This window comes from Oculina patagonica, chromosome 9 (genome assembly GCF_052425735.1).
Source record: "Oculina patagonica isolate OP01 chromosome 9, crgOcupat, whole genome shotgun sequence".
Lineage (NCBI taxonomy): Eukaryota > Metazoa > Cnidaria > Anthozoa > Scleractinia > Oculinidae > Oculina > Oculina patagonica.
This window is the reverse complement of record NC_135766.1, coordinates 29,992,721-30,009,709: the sequence shown is the minus strand read 5'-3', so window position 1 is coordinate 30,009,709 and position 16,989 is coordinate 29,992,721. Positions and strand designations below refer to the sequence as shown.

Below are 16,989 nucleotides of genomic sequence, written 5' to 3'. Positions count from 1 at the left end.
AATGAAGAAAAAGGTAAGTTTGTCGCGGAATTTTTAGTTTTGCTTGTAAACATTCCCTTCGTGTGAGGCTCACATAAACATTGCAGCCGAGATTGCGCAGTACGAACTGGAATAAAAAAAAAAAAATCATCTTTAAGTTATAACAAAATACTTGATAACCACTTTTGGTAAATTTTCAGTAATAGCTAGGTTTCAAGAATGGTATCCATTCAGTGTTGAAATAAGAAAATGTGCCCTCTGATTTAGGCATGCAAATACATTCCAAGGTGCAAAAGAAGCAGGGTAGTGAATGATGTGTAATTTAAAAAAACAGATTGCATAAAAAAAATTTCAAACATTCCTGGACCAGCATTTAATTTTAATTTCACAAGAACTGAGTAGTGAGATTAAAAATAGCAGTGGGAAATAATTGAATAAATTATTGTACTCAGTGTGGCTGCAAGAGGTTTATGGCTGGATTGAGCACAGAGACAAACGCAGCCACTTTAATGGTGTGGTGAAAAAAGAAACAAAATCCCCCAGGTTCTTACATTTCTGTGTATGTATTTCACAGACTGAATGCTGTAGAAGATTTAATGGCTAACCCAGGTTTGATGGCAGATGTGAAAGACATTCTCAAAGTCCTACCGGACCTGGAAAGACTATTAAAAAAGTATGATACGGTAGTCATTGAAAGTATATAATAATAATTATATTCAATGAAATGCCAGTTTAAATGGTCCAGATTTTTTGTGAGGTGTTTCTTCTTTTCATTTACATGGATTTTAGTGACGTTGATGGTGGACATTAATTAAAAACAATTCAGCTTTTCTTCTGTTATAAAGAAAGTCCATGTTTCAAGTTATTTATGCAAGCTCATTCATGTTTTGTTGCCCTTGTTAGAATCCATGCACTGAGTTTGCCAAAAGACAAGAACCATCCGGCTAGCAGAGCCATTCTCTACAATGAGGATACCTACAGGTACTGCTAAATTTACCAATTGACATAATTTTATGAGGGTGGAAGGTAATAGTCGTGTGACCAACATACCTGTGGCCCATAGATTCCCAATGGAATTGGAAATTAGAAATGTTAGTTTTTGTGGAGGGAGAAAAACCCTCGGAGCAAGGACGACCAATTATCGACGCCAGGTCCAGGAATCAAACTCGGGCCTTGTTGGTAGGAGAAGAGTGCTCTCACCACTGCGCCATCCCAGCTTATAAATTCCAGTTGAATTTGCTTGCATCAATTGTTGAAACACACCTTCAAGTTACTTATCATCATCCTTATATTCCTCTGCAGCAAACGCAAAATAAATGACTTTCTTACAGTCTTGGAGGGTTTGAATAAAGCGACAGAGGTTGTAGCCTTGTTCAAAGACCAAGCCAGCTCTTTCAGGTGACTTTTTCATATTATACCATAATTTATACCCTTTCATTATTATTAATGAAATAAAGAAAAACTCAATTTAAAGACATTGGAAGTCTCTACAGCTGTCACAATTGTGCCAGTAACTTGTGGTCACTGTGGTACATATAAGCTTGGCTTGGCTAGCATTTCCTCCTAACCTATCGTATTTATTCATGATAGGGAAGTCTAGCTACAGCTAAATGAAATTATTGATTTATAAAAACAATGGAATCCAATTGAAAGACCTCCATTCAAAAATTGTCTTAAGTATAAATTTTCTCTTCCATGAAAAATACTCAGCTCAGAAAATAATTTAAAATGTTGTGTGTGTGTGTTGGCTAGTGGAGGGGGACAGGGGTGCGGGAGCCGGGGAGATTTTTTTCCCATTTTTAGCATAGTTCTTCTTTTAAAGGGGAGGGAAGCGGGAGGAGAGAGGGCGGGAAGCGGGATTCTTAGGTGGCGGGAACTGGAAGAAAACGAGTAAAATTTCGCAACATTTCGTTATATTTTGCAATGGACATGGAACACACAAGAGAGAACAGCTACAGAAAGGGACGGGAGGCGGAAGTAAAAGGTACGGGAAGCGGCAGTAAAAAGTACGGGAGGCGGGAGGTTCAGACCCCCTTGTCCCCCCCCCCCCCCACTGGCTATGTGAATGAAATCTCTCCCCCCTTCTTTTTATCTCTTTTTGTAGGTCTAAGCTTCTTTCCCAGGTTGTAACAGAACAGGGTAACAATGGTTAGTATACTTCTCCTTTTACTCAATCTAACATTTGTACTCTTCTAACCAGTTTTTTAAAAAGCAAAGTTTTGTTAACATAACAATTCTCAAAAGTTCAGGCTTAACAGACATGTGCTCATTTCCTTCCCTCTCTTGAGGGTCCTGAAGGGGGGGGGGGGGGTGTTACCAAATCCCATTTCCCAGCCTATTTTTTGGTCTAAATCCCAGTCCCAGCAGTGAAATTCCCAGTGTGTGGAAAACCTGGGCTCAAGCGCAATATATTTGAATGATTGTCCTAAATGTAGTCTACTCCCTGTACTCTCCCTTCGGTGCCCTATATAGGGGTTGAACCCAGGTGCAGGAAGAGTGAGCCCATAATAACTTACATGCGCATGCTGAGAAATCCGTCATCCCACCCCCCTTCCCCTCTTCCCCAAAAAGGGGGAAAACCAAACTCTATACTACAAATTTTGGAAACGTCCGCACACAGATGATAAATTCAAAAAATTTGTACTTGTGGATTTAGTACATATTCATTTAATTACAGCTTTAGAGGAAGGTTACGACAATTCTTCAAGAGGGAAAAAAATTGAGCTCACGAAGAGAGATGTGTGGGCTACTCTCTGAGAATGGTTGTTGAGCATTTTGTTTTTGGAGAAATTGAACCACTTGTTTAAAAATATTGAAAGGCTATACAGTATATACAAATAAAAACCAAACGTTTTCAACTAAAAAGTTGACTTCATCATCAGGGTTAATGTGTTTGCCACCTAGTTTCGTATTTAAATGTTAAGTCACTCCCATGGGGAACAGATGAATTGGATGAGCTAGCAGCTTTTTGTTTAGCTCTGGCTTTCTTAAAGCCTCCAGGATCTTGCGCTTTCACTAGTTGTGTTGCCCGGTGATTATATTTCATGTGAATGAGTGCCGTGGGAATTCAAGTAGATATCTCGCAGGTTCTGAGACCTTGGTGGTGTCAGGATGTGTATCAATCCGAACGCTGAAATTCCTTTGTGTTTCACCTACATATTTGGCACCACAGTCGCAATTGCCTTCGTAAACCACGTGGGATTTGTGGACATTTTTGTCCTTCAGATTGAAAAGGGACTTAATTTTCCTTGTCAGCCAAATCACTTCAAAGATACAATAAGATACTCGGAACAATTACCGTAATGATTCGATTTAGTGCCCGGGGCGCTTATTTACTTTTGGCACCTCAAGGGAGGGCGCTTATTCGGGACAGGGCGCTTATTAGGGACAGGGCGCTTATTTAATTTTTTGAGAAACAACTAAATGTTCAAAACAAAACTTTAAAAAATATTCAAATAACTAACAGTAACAAGAGCTGTAACATAACAGATTGTTGAAAGTTCAGTTACTTTTAAAAGAAAATTGTTCATTTTAGCAGTAAAAAATATATACATGTACGGTACGGTAAATGTTCACGAGTTTACTTACCGTAATTGACGTCAGTGACTTCAGTAGGGGCAGTTATCCACAATAGGGACGCGTATTATTACAGGGGCGCTTATTAGAATGGGGGCGCTTATTGGAATAGGGGCGCTTATTGACAAAAACACATTCGAAGGGGGGCGCTTTTTCGAGAGGGGGCGCTTATTGGAAGGAGGGCGCTAAATCGAATCTTTACGGTATTGTTCCGAGTAAAAATATTCAGGTTGTTTATAAATGTGGAACTTGCTTTCTCGTTTCTTACACAAAACGGTTAAACCACTTGTGTTATTGCTTCTTTGCAGTTGGACAGTTTCCCCAATTACACGATCTCTTAACCACATACAAGGTACGGTGTACTGTAGATAATTACTTACTGATAATTTTTTTGTTCACTTTTGCCAGATGTCTCTTGTTAATTTCTCTCTAATAGTCCATTTTACAGTTGCCTTCCAAGTAACCTGGCCTTTGAATAGTAGCGAGGCTGGAGGTGACCTTGCATTGATACAAACCTCCCTGCTTTATTATGTAAATGCAAACTAGTTAGCATCAGAACAACATGATTAACACAACAAAAGCAGTGAGGTCTGTATCAAAACAAGGTCACCTCCAGCCTCACTTCCATTCAAAGGCCAGGTCACTGAACAGACAACTGTAAAATGGTCTATTGTCACTTATAGCTCACAAATCCTTCTTTCACATTTTTCAATGTCATTCCCCTAAAGTATTTTTCTTGTTTTATTTCACTCAGTATGCATTTGATCACAACAAAGCTAGGAATGAAGGTGTCATTTTACCAAAACCAGGTGTGGTAACATAGCACGCATGTCATTGTCTAGCATTATAGGCATGCAAAGTGTGCACAAACCTATGTACCGGTATAGTCCTTTTTGCGCACACTGGGGGCCAGTGATGTTAGTCAACAAGTTTTGTATTATCTGCTGGCCTGGCTTATATCCTATTGTCTGTACATGGATCAATTTTCACTTGACTGTTGAAAGTAATTTGTATCCTAACTTTTGTATTACTACACTAAGTGATTGTTTTAAAAATAAAAACTTGCACCACTTTCTTAACCAATCAGAAGTAAACCAAAACCAATTGTAACTTGTTCAAACATGTTTTGCCGCACTTCATGTCGGTTAGATGTATTTGCTTTGAGTTTTGATGGGACTGGATTGTCTGTGTCCTTTGTAATTGGCCAGAGTGATTACTTTGGAATTTTTTTAATGACACTCAATTGAAAACAGCTCCATGACATCACAATTTGATGTCATCGTGAATTAGTTGCATGAATGAGAATTAAGGTGGCAAGCATAATAATTTATTAATAATAATCTTTTTTGCACTTTTTTTTCATCTCAGGGGTTGATCCAGAGTATGACCGAGCGTTGGCAGATATTCAGGCCACGCGCGTCTGGTTTGATCAGTACCTGAAGAAACAGTGTGCTGCGCTAGGATGCAGGGTAAGTATAAATGACAGCTGTTTACAGGAGGGCAGGATTAAAAAGTTGAAATCCACTTGCCCTGTGGACCAGAAAATTTCAGTTTACACTTGCCCTGACTTAAATATTTCTTCTGTCTCTCAGATTTACAAGACTTCTGAGGCCAGCTGAATTTCACTTGCCAACCAGGCCACCAAACTTTTATTTTCACTTGCCCAAGAGCAAGATTTACTTCCCCAGGCCAATCGGTCCTGGATTTTTTCCTGCCCTGGTGTAGTTCCCCCCTGCCCTCTCTCTCTCCAAGCTCAAAACAGTAATTCTCCCTAATTAGTGACTTACATTTTTTAATGACAGTTCTGAGAATTTACAGCATTACCCCCTTGTGGTTGCTCTCATTTCTTTTCATCACCCGTTTGCTTGTCAATCACCTTTGGAAATTCAAGAGAAAGGGATTTTTTATCCAGAAATTTGCAGAAAAACCCCCAACTTATCAAACCCCTGGACTAACCTTAAGTATGCTACAGTCGAACACAATGTTGTGATTGTGTGCTTTCCTTTCAATTTTCACGGAAGCCCTTGGCTCCAAAGTCGATTATGGGAAAATGACAGTGTACTTAACACGTCTATCAGTTGTCATGGCTGTGTACATATTTTAACAATTATTTCTTTGTTTTTGAATTTGTTTTTGTTTTGCTTTAGGTGACATATTGGGGAACAGGTGAGTGTATGCATGAAACTTTAAAGGAAACGAAACAGAAAGGAAACAACATTAACTTTAACCTACTACTTTAGTATGAAATATGAATGTAACATTTATATTGGAGAAATGAGTCGCTTGCTTCTTTTGCTCAAACGAAAAGTAAGAAGCACAAAATTATAATGATAATGATAATGAATTTATATAGCGCATTTTTCATATGTATATGTTCAAATGCGCTTTACACGTACTGTAATTCTACTACACAATTGTAAAGGCCAGACCACAACACCGGGAGCTTCGTGCCCTACTCTTTGCGAATAGTGTGTGGTTTCTTTAACGTCCCCTGTTATAAGACTATAAGACCCTGTTATAAGATACAGGAGACGGGACCTACGGTTTATCGTCCTTTTCCGAGAAGACTAGAATGTCTAACCATTTGCAGATGAAATTACAAAGGCAGCACATTCTCCTCAGTTATTTTAAGACCCTGAGTGTTGGTCCGGTCTGGGGTTTGAACCCACGACCTCCCGCACAGCAGTCCAGCGCTCTACCAACTGAGCTAACCAGGCGGTGGGAAAAATTCCATTATTATAAATTTCAATTCAGTTGGCTATTACGCAGTAGGAAAACGAACATAAATTTAACGAAATATGACAAAAATTATAATCAAATACCGTTTTTCTTTCAGCCAAGAACCGTTACCAACTGGAAGTTCCCGATTCCATCCGCAAGATACCAGATGAGTATACACTGCAGTCACAGAAAAAGGGATTTAAGCGATACTGGACTTCACAGATAGAAGAGAAACTAGCTGAGATTGTAGACGCCGAGGAGAGGAGAGAGGAGGCCTTGAAAGACACTATGAGACATGTGTTTCATAAGTTTGATCAAGAGTGAGTAAACAATGTAGCTCTAGAATTTTTTGTGGCTTCTGGCGTAATGGTTCCTGCAAGTGGTGCAGAAGACCTAAAAGCAAAAACTTGTTAACGATGGTATGCAGAGGCAAAATGTAAGCGGTAGAGAGGGCGGAAAAGAAAAACGTGGGAAAACATGTCACCGGTGGAAAGCGCGGGAAAGAAAGCTGTGAAAAGCGCCGGAAAAACTGTAACTGGTGAAAAACGCGGGAAAATCTGTAACTGGTGAAAACGCGGGAAACATGTGACCGATGAAATGCGCGGGAAAACATGTAACTGGTAGAAATTGTGAAGAAACAATAAGCCGATAAAAAGCACGGGAAACAGGCAACCGGCGCATTGTCGTGCGCTTTTTATATGAGCCTCTGGCCCGAATAGAGAGGGCAACCTCATCCCGCGTCATGATGTTAATTATGCGCGGGAAAGCTAGCGTAAGGCCAATCACGATTAATTATGCTTTTGCCCTTGGTTGGTTGAAAACAAAGTTCGTTTTAATTTATAAGAACGCGTTATCTGGTTTGTTTTTGCGTTTGTAAAAACATTGCTAATATGGCTGTAGATGGCTGTTTTCTAAGAAGTTCTAAACCATGCTAAACTAAACAGCAATTTTTCTTGTTAGGTACAAAACGTGGGACAAAACAGTCCAGTGTCTGGCTGTGTTGGATTCACTGATCAGCCTCGCCTCCTACAGGTGAGAATTTTATTGTGTTTTTTGTTACCTCGGCTTCATAACCTTACATTGCTGCCAAAAAAGATATGAGATCAACGGTGATATTTTTGTTCAGTTCACAGGGTGATGGTCCGATGTGTAGACCTGAAATTGTTCTACCAGATAACACCTCAGCTGGTGATTTTCAGGTACGTTCTTAATAAGGTTCTTAAGTGCTACATTAAAAAATACACAACAAATTCATTGTAAGATTCCAAATTTTAAATTTCACAAGTTTAGCAGATTTGATTTTTTAACCGCGAAAATTGGTAGGAGACCTAAAACTAATGACCCTTTTAAATTAGAAATTGTTATATTAGAGCTCTAAAACTGTGGAAGGCTAAACTTTTCAACTTGTTTCCGCGCATCTTAAAACATCGATATTCATAACCGAAATTAGATTTCTATCCACAAATCTTCCTTACGATGTTTAAAGATAATGTCTTACATGGGTTAAGTAGACTTGCTCCAAGTCGCTCGTTAGATTCGCAGGAGACCGCTGTATACAGAAACGGAGGGCGCGCGCGGGCATGAGAAACAAAATGGGAGCTTTTCCTTACTGTTTGTTTTCCTTCGCGCACGCGTTCACAGAAAGGAATCCCGCGCGATCTCTCGCGCTCGATTTTAAAGGTGATTTTACTTAAGTGGTCTTTCTCGCTTGATTTCAAAGCGATTTTATTTAAGTAACTGTAGATGCAAAGAAAAAACGAGCGACTTGGGGCAAGTCTAGGGTTAAGGTGCCTACCACTAATTTCAGAGCAGTTTAGAGCCAAAACCCACAAAATCGAATTTTGTTGCATGCACTTAGACATGGTAGGATATTTGTATAATATGGTCTTTTTTCCTTCAATCTACAGCCTTTCTTGGAAATCCGAGATGGACGTCACCCATGTATCTCTCGCACTTTTAGCGGCGGTGATTTTATTCCAAATGACACAGTGGTTGGAATACGAGATGTAAGTACAATGTACACTGTAAAGCTTCTGTGTTCAGTGCTAATACTTTGTTTAGTAATACAACATACAGACGACATAATTTTCTTGTTATTAATTAGTGATAACCTTCCGCTCGCCGGTTGGAAGATGTCCAACTGTCTTTGTAAAATCCCCTCCTCCGAATGAATGAATGAATGATATAGGTTCTTATATAGCGCAAAAAAAAAAAAAATTTACAAAGCTCAATCGCTTCACAATTAGAATTATGGGATAAGACCGGACACCAGCATATCAGGCGCCTTTGGCAGCCGTTATCCGTCATGTGTATGATCTCACCCCCGCACCCAACCCAGAGATACATGTGAAAGACCAGACCACAACACCGGGAACTTTTTGCCCTACTCTTTACGATTAGTGTGTGGGTTCTTTAACGTCCCCCTGCTGGTCATAACACTGAAGATGCAGGAGACGGGGCCTACGGTTTATCGTCCTTATCTGAGAAGACTAGAATATCAAACCATTTGCAGAGTGTCATTGCAAAGGCAGCATATTCTTTTCAGTTATTTTAAGACCCTGAGTGTTGGTCCCGGTCTAGGGTTCGAATCTGAGACCTCCTTACTTCACAGGGTTAATCGAGGATTATTTAAAAAAAAAACACTGTTTTCACGCCCAATTACAAACCAAAACAACCGTATTTCTGGCACTGTTGTAATGTCCTTTGGTGTCTTTTTCAGGACAACGACTGCGAGGATACAGCGGCCAACAGTCAAAGTACATGCGTACTAGTAACCGGGCCTAACATGGGTGGCAAGTCAACACTCATGAGACAAGCTGGACTCATTGTTGTTATGGCTCAAATGGTAAATTGAGTTCTTTAATGTTGAAAGTGAAAGATAGAAGGAGCTTTATGCTATGCCGTTTTTGTTAATGTGTCAATTGCTTTCAAATTGAATGAAAATCAAATCAAAATCAAATTTAATTTTATACACGTAACACAAAGGAGTACAAGAGTTCTCGTTAAAACGTACGTGTGACAAAAAGTAAAAGTAATTCATTTAAAAAAGAAAATTATATCTGAAAATCTTAAACACTTAATGAAACCTCGAAATAATGGTTTTCAATGATAGAAAACCCCGATGAAGTAATAATAAACCAAAAATAAACAATGATGGTTACATCTGAGGAATATTGAGAAAGTCGACTAACTGCAAAGTAAAAAAAAATTTCAATGTTTTCAAGATGCGTAATCGGCGACGTTGAATCATTAACCCATTGACTCTCGGAGATTTTTGAGAAAAAAGCATATTCTTTGAACATTTTTGACATTTTGGGGTCAGTAATGAGCTAACTAAGCTCCAATCTACTCAAAGCACCACTTACCACAAGAAGGCATGCTTTTCTTTCCAAAGTCATCGGATTTTACGTCATTTTTGTTCGGGCATGCGCCCTACCGCTTTAGGCTTTTCGTTTTTTTTCATTCTCGACCCAGCCCTCTTTCTCTTTTACACGTGACTGACGCAAAAGAGAAGAGCGCTGGGTCGAGAATGTTTTTTTTCCTTGCTTTTTCTTTTTCTTCATCTCTTATCTTTCTGCTGCAGTGCTGGCCTTTCACTGGGCTTGCTTGCAGTTTAGGAATTTCAGAGAAAGTGCCATCCAAACAGGAAATACTCGCCACTGAAGAGCCAAGGGTGGTTGAGGCAAATTCTCCAACGAGTTTTTACTTAAATTTCTAAACTTTTTTGTGGGTATTTCAAGCCCAATTGACCAATCACTCTAATTTGGGCATCATTGGATATACCTTTTCCTCCTGCAGAGATTGAGTATAAGTGATGCATGTTTTGATCAAAGATGATGACATCACAAGTAGAACAAAGAGCAATGTTCGTCGCGGCCGGTTTTGGTCGGTACGAAAGCCAATGGGTTAAATTCATTTTAAATGCCGTAAAATTCCGAATAAGTCCTGGGCTTATTTTTTTTCAGAAGTCGTTTTTGGTGGGCTTTATTTTCGGTGGGAATTTTGCGTTTTAAAAAGAATTTTTTTTGACGCGAGTATTTATTTTAGCTTTTACGCACCCAGCTGAATATTGCCCAGATTTCTTGTTAAAGTAGTTCTGTACATTTCCCAGGGCTGTTATGTTCCTGCTGAGAAATGCCGCCTCACTCCAGTGGATCGTGTCTTTACAAGGCTTGGAGCGCACGACAGAATCCTTTCAGGTAACGAACAACTATAACAGGTAAATCACTAGTCTACTTTGTAGCCGTTACTTGGCTTGTCATGCAACACTTTTCACCACTGAGGGAACGGTGCGTGACGAGCCCAAATAAGTCAAATAAAGGCTGCGAGGGAGTCTGGTAAAACACGAAAACGATGCCAGTGAGAACTAGTTGAACTTCCCTTAAGTGACCACGGGTGGTTTAATTGAAAGGGATGTTACTGCGCGAAAGAAACTCAGAAGTTTCCACGTTGGTCGCTTACGGAAGGTTTACAGTAGAACCCCGGTAACTTGAACTCGGATAACTCGAAAACCCCGCTAACTCGAACTAAATTTCGTTTTCCCTGATCGAAGTTTGGGTCAAATTTACCACGAAAACTCGAATTCCGGTTCTTGCAACTCGCCACGGTTGCCCATTGATTAGTGCAACGAACAGATCACGTATTTGACAGCTATTTTCCACTCTTATCAAAAGAATGTATGATCTTATTCGTAGTTTCTGAGGAGATAAGTTCAATTTGCACTGTACTGTATACTGAAGTGCTGAAAAATTAGTTAACTATCAAATTAAATATTCAATCGACCCTGATAACTCGATACCCCGCTAACTCGAACTGTTTTTCGTTTCCCTTATGAGTTCGAGCCACCGGGGTTCTACTGAAGTTAATATTGGCCAGTGAAAAACTCTCCTTATATATTTTTAATATCTCGATGTTTTTTTTTCTGCTCTTTCGTATTCCAGGTGAGAGTACGTTCTTTGTGGAGCTGAGCGAGACATCAACGATTCTCCGCCATGCTACAAGGCATTCTCTTGTGCTTGTGGATGAACTTGGACGAGGCACCGCCACATACGATGGAACAGCGATTGCCTGTGCAGTGGTTGGCGAACTGTCAAGACAAATAAAATGCAGGACTCTTTTCTCTACCCACTATCATTCACTGGTCGAGGAGTTTTCCGCTGACCCGAATGTTCGACTTGGCCATATGGTGAGTAAAAGCCTGGTTTTTGCCAGCGATGCAAACATAACGACGCAAGCATAAGCACAATTTCAAATATCAAAAATGTTCCTTTTATGGTGCTTGCGTTCGCGTTATGCCATGTGAAAACCAAACACCGCATTAGCACAAGGAAACTTACGAGTTCTGGCCGTGTCTGCCCAATTAAAACACTCGTTCTAGATTTCCCCGGGTCTGAGCATTTATGCTTGTGCTTTTGATGACCACGTTTGTTTTCACTTGGCACAAACTACTTATGTTTGCGCTTGTGCTTGCGTAGCTAGTGAAAAACAGCCTTAACTGTGATAAACCTCAAACATCATCACCCAGAAAAAAGGTTCCCACCTCACCCCCAAAAGCCAATCTTAAACATAGAATGCCCTCATATTAGAAGACAGATAGTATTTCAACAAGATCAGATGAGCTGGTTTGCAGGCCTTTAGACACTATCCGCCCTACCCAACGAGAGTGATACACAGCTTCCTGCAAGGACTATTGGTAGATTTTATTTTCTCGGTCTGTAAGACCCCTCTTTTAGACCTTTTTTTGCATTACATATCGTTACAGCATGCTTATGACCTGGTTTCACGTTTCATATCGTTATATTGAGAGAATTTCATTAATTTCTATTCCGCAATATCCCCTCCAAATTATGAATCGGCGCATAATATTAATTTTTGCCACTAATCATTTTACCTGATTTTATATATATTTTTTTTCTGTAGGCGTGCATGGTTGAAAATGAAGTTGACACAGATCCCAGTAAAGAGACCATAACATTCCTTTATAAATTCGTCAAGGGCGCCTGTCCCAAGAGCTATGGTTTTAACGCCGCTAGGCTTGCCGGGATACCTGATGAGGTAAGTTTGAGGGAGCACCTCATACATTTCTACATTACCCAAGAGCCCACTGGACTGCAGAACAGTCCCGATCGAAAGAAATTTTGAACGAGCTTTGATTTCTCATTGGCCGTTTTCACATCAGAAGTCGGACAAATCGTCTAGACGGACAAGTCGTCTGACGAATTGTTCGTCTAGTGTGAATTTAAGACGGCGTTTAGACGACTTGTCCGTCTACACGACCAAGTCGTCTACGAAGAATCGTCGTTTTAGACGGCCAAATCGACGGACAAAGTCAAACGACTTGTACGTCCAAAATCGTGTCCGTCCCGTTTTCACACTAAGACGACTTGTCTGTCTCAGACGATTTATCCGTCAAGACGGATTTGTCCGACTTTAGTGTGAAAACGGCCATTGTGCGTGTTCGCAAGGCTCGCGCGATCGATATCTTGAGCGAGAAATAAACATAAAAGTCTGTTTTACGGATAACAAGCCCATTGTCAATTACAATGAACCTGCCTTAAGCAGACACTCTTGCAAAAAGGAAAGTGTCCACTTGGTTTGAAAATGTAGTGTTTCTATCTGGTGTCGCAACGGTTTTAAACATTCTTAAAAGGACATTGTCACGAGCTTCACTTCAAAAATTAAGAGTTTAAAGACGTATAGAAATCTACGAATAGTGGTCTCGTACTGTTCAAAGTTACTATGCCAGTGTACTGAAGCTATAAACAAGTGATATTTATGTGATGCCATCAGGAAGTTTTGATCTCAACTTGAAAAAGTCAGGCTGATTTTTTCAAGTTCTGCCCTTGCGGCGTGGAATCGAAAACAGCTAAAAACCTTACAAAGGCTTCCATTTTCCTTTAACACAATTTGCTTTATATCTTCACCTTGATGTTCTGGATGCATTTCGTGTACGAGCAAGAGAACTTTGCCAATTTTAGCACTTTTTACTGAAGAGCAGAAAAATCTCCGTGACAATGTCCCTTTAAAAAAAGCGGAAGTCAGCACAAAGTCAGATAAATTGTCTCTCCTTAACACCATTTAACAGTTTTACACCTGGCCAAGTTATATTTATTTACCCTTGGCTTCTTTACAGGTCATTTCTGTAGCTGTGAGCAAAGCCAGGCAATTTGAAGAGAGTATCGATCGTGTTAAACTTTTCAGGTAAATGGACATTTGTTGTGTGACTATCGCCAATTTAGTGTTTGCTTTTAAAATATAAACTTGGATTCTGCTTCTGGTCAAGTCTCAAAAGCGTGCAAACTCGCTCGAGTACCTCCTCTCCTTCCATGACCCCTTACAAGACAACTGTTCAGCCTATCAAGGCCCGCACTTTCTAACCCGTGGTAACCCCTAGTGATATTTAGTTATCTTAAAGAGGCTATGTCACGCAATTTTAGGCAATTTCGGCACTCCGGTCATAGAATTAACTGACATATCACAATAACGGCTTAAAACTGTACAAGAACTCAAACAAAGCACAGAAAGACCAAAAAGCGGCATGGAAAGGCAAAATTCGAGAAGATTAAAACGGATTGCGTTTGGGTAAACTTGACCCCCCTTTTTTCAAGTTTATCTCAATTTGTACGAGTGTCATTTAGAATGCTCAAAAATCATCCTTGTTTGTTATGTGGCCGTGATTTTGCCAATAAAACACTTTTTCTCTGCCAATTTGAAGTTTAGAGCTCTTTATTAACAAAAATAAATATATATACCTAAAATACCGAGACCTAGCCCCTTTAAAGTTTAGCGTTTGCTTAATTTTCAACTTCTCTCTAACAATGGTTACAAAGTTACAATTCTAGAGGCAACTGCTTTCATCTAATAAACCTAACTTTAATTTATTTTTTGAATTTAAATTTTAGGTCATTCCTGTGTAATTCCAATTACAAGACTCAAGATGTGTTGCAGCTGCAACAACGAGTTAAATGTCATTAAACAGAATAAGAAAGAACATTTGCTAATTTTATAATGATGTTTATGCCGATTAGAGAAAATGTGATTATAATAGTTTAATAAGTGTTCCTGTTTTGCTCTTTCTGGAGCAAGTTAATAAAATAATTCACCAACCTTTGTAGCGTGCTTCCTGTATTTTTTTTTTTTTTTTTTACATCGTTTTTTTTTACTTGTTTTCTTCCGCTTGTAATGGCGTTTTTAAAGGGACTGTGTCACGGATTTTAGCCAAATTTATGCATTCTCTATTTTCCAATTGCCCATAATGCACTTTGTTTGCCCCCCCCCCCCCCCCCCACCCAATTTGGCATAAACTATTGTTTTGGAAATATGCAGTCCTCCCAATAGAATTTGAAACAATAGCTTATGCAAAATTTGGGGGGCAAACAAAGTGCATTATGGGCAATTGGAAAATAGAGAATAGGAAATGACCATCAAATTCGGTGAAATATAAAAATAACCTTTTAAAGCAGGGAAGGAACATTTCAATAACACAACAAATACAAAACAAGGTATGGATGGCCAAAAGTGACGAAGATTAAAACCGATTGCGATATGGGTTTTTGAAATGTTGTTGGGCTGAAAAGACTTCAAAGTCTTATTTGCTTGTAACTTTAAATTATAATGCCCGGGAGACAAATTTGGTTGCAATGAGGCTATAGTTTTGTCATTTAGATCCAGAGGAGTAATTTCTTTTCAAAAAGTAAGTTTCATAGCGAGTTTTTGGCAAAACTAAATAAAATAAACTTCACTGAGTCGTGGCACAGTCACTTTAATTACATTTTCTCCAAATCTCAACAGTAATTTACTCGCAGAGATAATTCACCTCCTAGCTCAACGAAAACTCGTCGATCCTTAACAACAGCCTTGTAGTTAAGAATAAAACTGGAAAGAGCCGTTGTTTTCCTTACATTACAGTTCTGGCCCTGAACCCGGGGGGGGGGGGGAGAACTCCCTATAATGGCCTATACGGGGAGGCTCCGCCCGAAAGGGGTACCTTTTTCAGGCTTCAGGTATATAAAAGGGTATGGATTTCACGAGTTTTAAGTATATGAAAGGGTATGGAAATCTGTCATTTGGCTATTTAAAAGGGCCTTTAGTTAAAATATTTCGAACAGACGCAATTTATGGCTGTATTATTTTAATTTATTAAGCGCTACATAAAAATGACAAGAAAACGTCCTATTTTAAGTCCATGCCATGTCTCTCAGGTATATCAGAGGGGTACCTTTTTTCAGTTAAAGGTATACGAAAGGGGTACAATTCCTGTCAAAAATGGTATATAAAAGGGTAAGGGGTTAGAACTTGGGGCGGAGCCTCCCCGTATAAAACTTTTTTGAGTACCCCCCCCCCCCCGGGCCCTGAAGAAGACTTCCTCTGCTAGTTGAAATATTGGGCGGGGGGCGTTCTCTTGCATTGAAAAATAGAGGGGCTGTAGACAGACTTTATATGCGAGATTAAAAAAATGGAAACGACTTCATAAGAGCAACTTTATTATTTATACAAATGTGAAATATTAATGATTATAGTCCGGCGGCTTAGCTCCTGAATTGTGCGATTTTTGATACAAGCACCAAACTTTACAGGATTACAAGCATTCGCATACTTATCAATTCTTGATATAGTGCCAACGCCAATTTCCCATTTTCAGCTAGTAAACAGCAATGAAATTTTCAGCCGAGAGGCCCCTCCCCCACGAAGTACTTCTTCTGTACTTTTATAAACATTTTATTGTAGATTTTTATTCAAAAATACAGATATGAATGCTTTAAATTGGGCTTACAATTGTTAATTTTTACCATCTGTTTTATACCAATAATTTAGTTGGAAATTATTGCATGGGAAAAGATTTTTCGTTCCCCGCCCTCTGCTCCCTTGCGTCTTTCGTTTTGCGCTAGCGTCCAGGTCTCTCGCGATCGGTTAACCGTTCGCTAACAGAAGAAAAATAGGATAATATAGGGCTGTGAACAGTCTAAATTACAGCATTTCATTCTATATTTTGTACGTGCGACTTGGTATCACTACCTGACATAATAGTATTTGTCTATAAACCAGCTGCTCCTGCTAGTGTCAATTTGAGAACGATCCTAGAAAGAGTCCAGAGGCGCGCCACTCGCTGGATACTAAGAACTAGAATCGGCGAGATGTCCTACAAACAACGACTGCTGACTCTTCGCTTGCTACCACTAACATATGACAGGAAACTGAGAGATCTTTTATTTCTCTATAACTGTATTTCTGGATACACTGACCTAAATATTGATCGATATGTTACTTTCGTCACGCATGGCCGGTCCCGCTCTTAGAACCCCACCCTCGTACTTAAACCTGCTTACTGTAAAACCGCAACTTTTCAAGCTTCTTTTTTCAATAGAATTGTAAAACCTTGGAACACTATCTGTAATCTCGCCCCTCACGACAAATTTTCTAGCCTAAGTTTATTCAAATATTTTCTGCGCACCACTTATTTTACCTTAATGGACACTACCTATGATATTGACATGCCCTGCACCTGGTTCCTCTCCCGTAACTGCCCTTGCCACCGCTCTTAATTTTTGTGCCTAATATTATCTGCAACTTGTTTTCTAACTTTAGCTATAAGTAATCAATTAGATTTTTAACCATAATTTTTAATTATAAGTAATAATTAGATTAATTGTATATTTTTTAAAAAACTTAAGATTTTTATCACCATTCTTACTAGTTTTTAGGGTTGCGCCTCGC

At 39.4% G+C, this 16,989-nt stretch overlaps 2 protein-coding genes across 6 annotated transcripts in view; one reads left to right on the top strand and one right to left on the bottom strand.

Annotated features, from left to right (window-relative positions):
- Positions 1–14,389, top strand: part of LOC144664623 (DNA mismatch repair protein Msh6-like) — a 32,837-nt gene extending 18,448 nt beyond the window's left edge. Inside the window, exons 24-41 of one of the 3 annotated variants that reach the window (XM_078525768.1) lie at positions 554–652; positions 883–960; positions 1,282–1,377; positions 2,084–2,127; positions 3,864–3,907; positions 4,310–4,364; positions 4,924–5,024; positions 5,703–5,716; positions 6,387–6,596; positions 7,237–7,308; positions 7,403–7,475; positions 8,184–8,282; positions 8,996–9,121; positions 10,388–10,475; positions 11,217–11,461; positions 12,196–12,330; positions 13,409–13,476; positions 14,178–14,389. In XM_078525768.1, coding sequence (XP_078381894.1) covers positions 554–652; positions 883–960; positions 1,282–1,377; positions 2,084–2,127; positions 3,864–3,907; positions 4,310–4,364; positions 4,924–5,024; positions 5,703–5,716; positions 6,387–6,596; positions 7,237–7,308; positions 7,403–7,475; positions 8,184–8,282; positions 8,996–9,121; positions 10,388–10,475; positions 11,217–11,461; positions 12,196–12,330; positions 13,409–13,476; positions 14,178–14,250 — 1,720 coding nt within the window. In that variant the 3' untranslated portion in view covers positions 14,251–14,389. Of the gene's footprint in view, positions 1–553; positions 653–882; positions 961–1,281; positions 1,378–2,083; positions 2,128–3,863; positions 3,908–4,309; positions 4,365–4,923; positions 5,044–5,702; positions 5,722–6,386; positions 6,597–7,236; positions 7,309–7,402; positions 7,476–8,183; positions 8,283–8,995; positions 9,122–10,387; positions 10,476–11,216; positions 11,462–12,195; positions 12,331–13,408; positions 13,477–14,177 lie in introns of all 3 variants that reach the window. The other 2 variants (XM_078525767.1, XM_078525769.1) reach the window with 2 other exon arrangements.
- LOC144664765 (methyltransferase HEMK2-like) overlaps positions 1–16,989 on the bottom strand; it is a 206,513-nt gene that overhangs the window by 172,367 nt on the left and 17,157 nt on the right. The window lies entirely within an intron of this gene.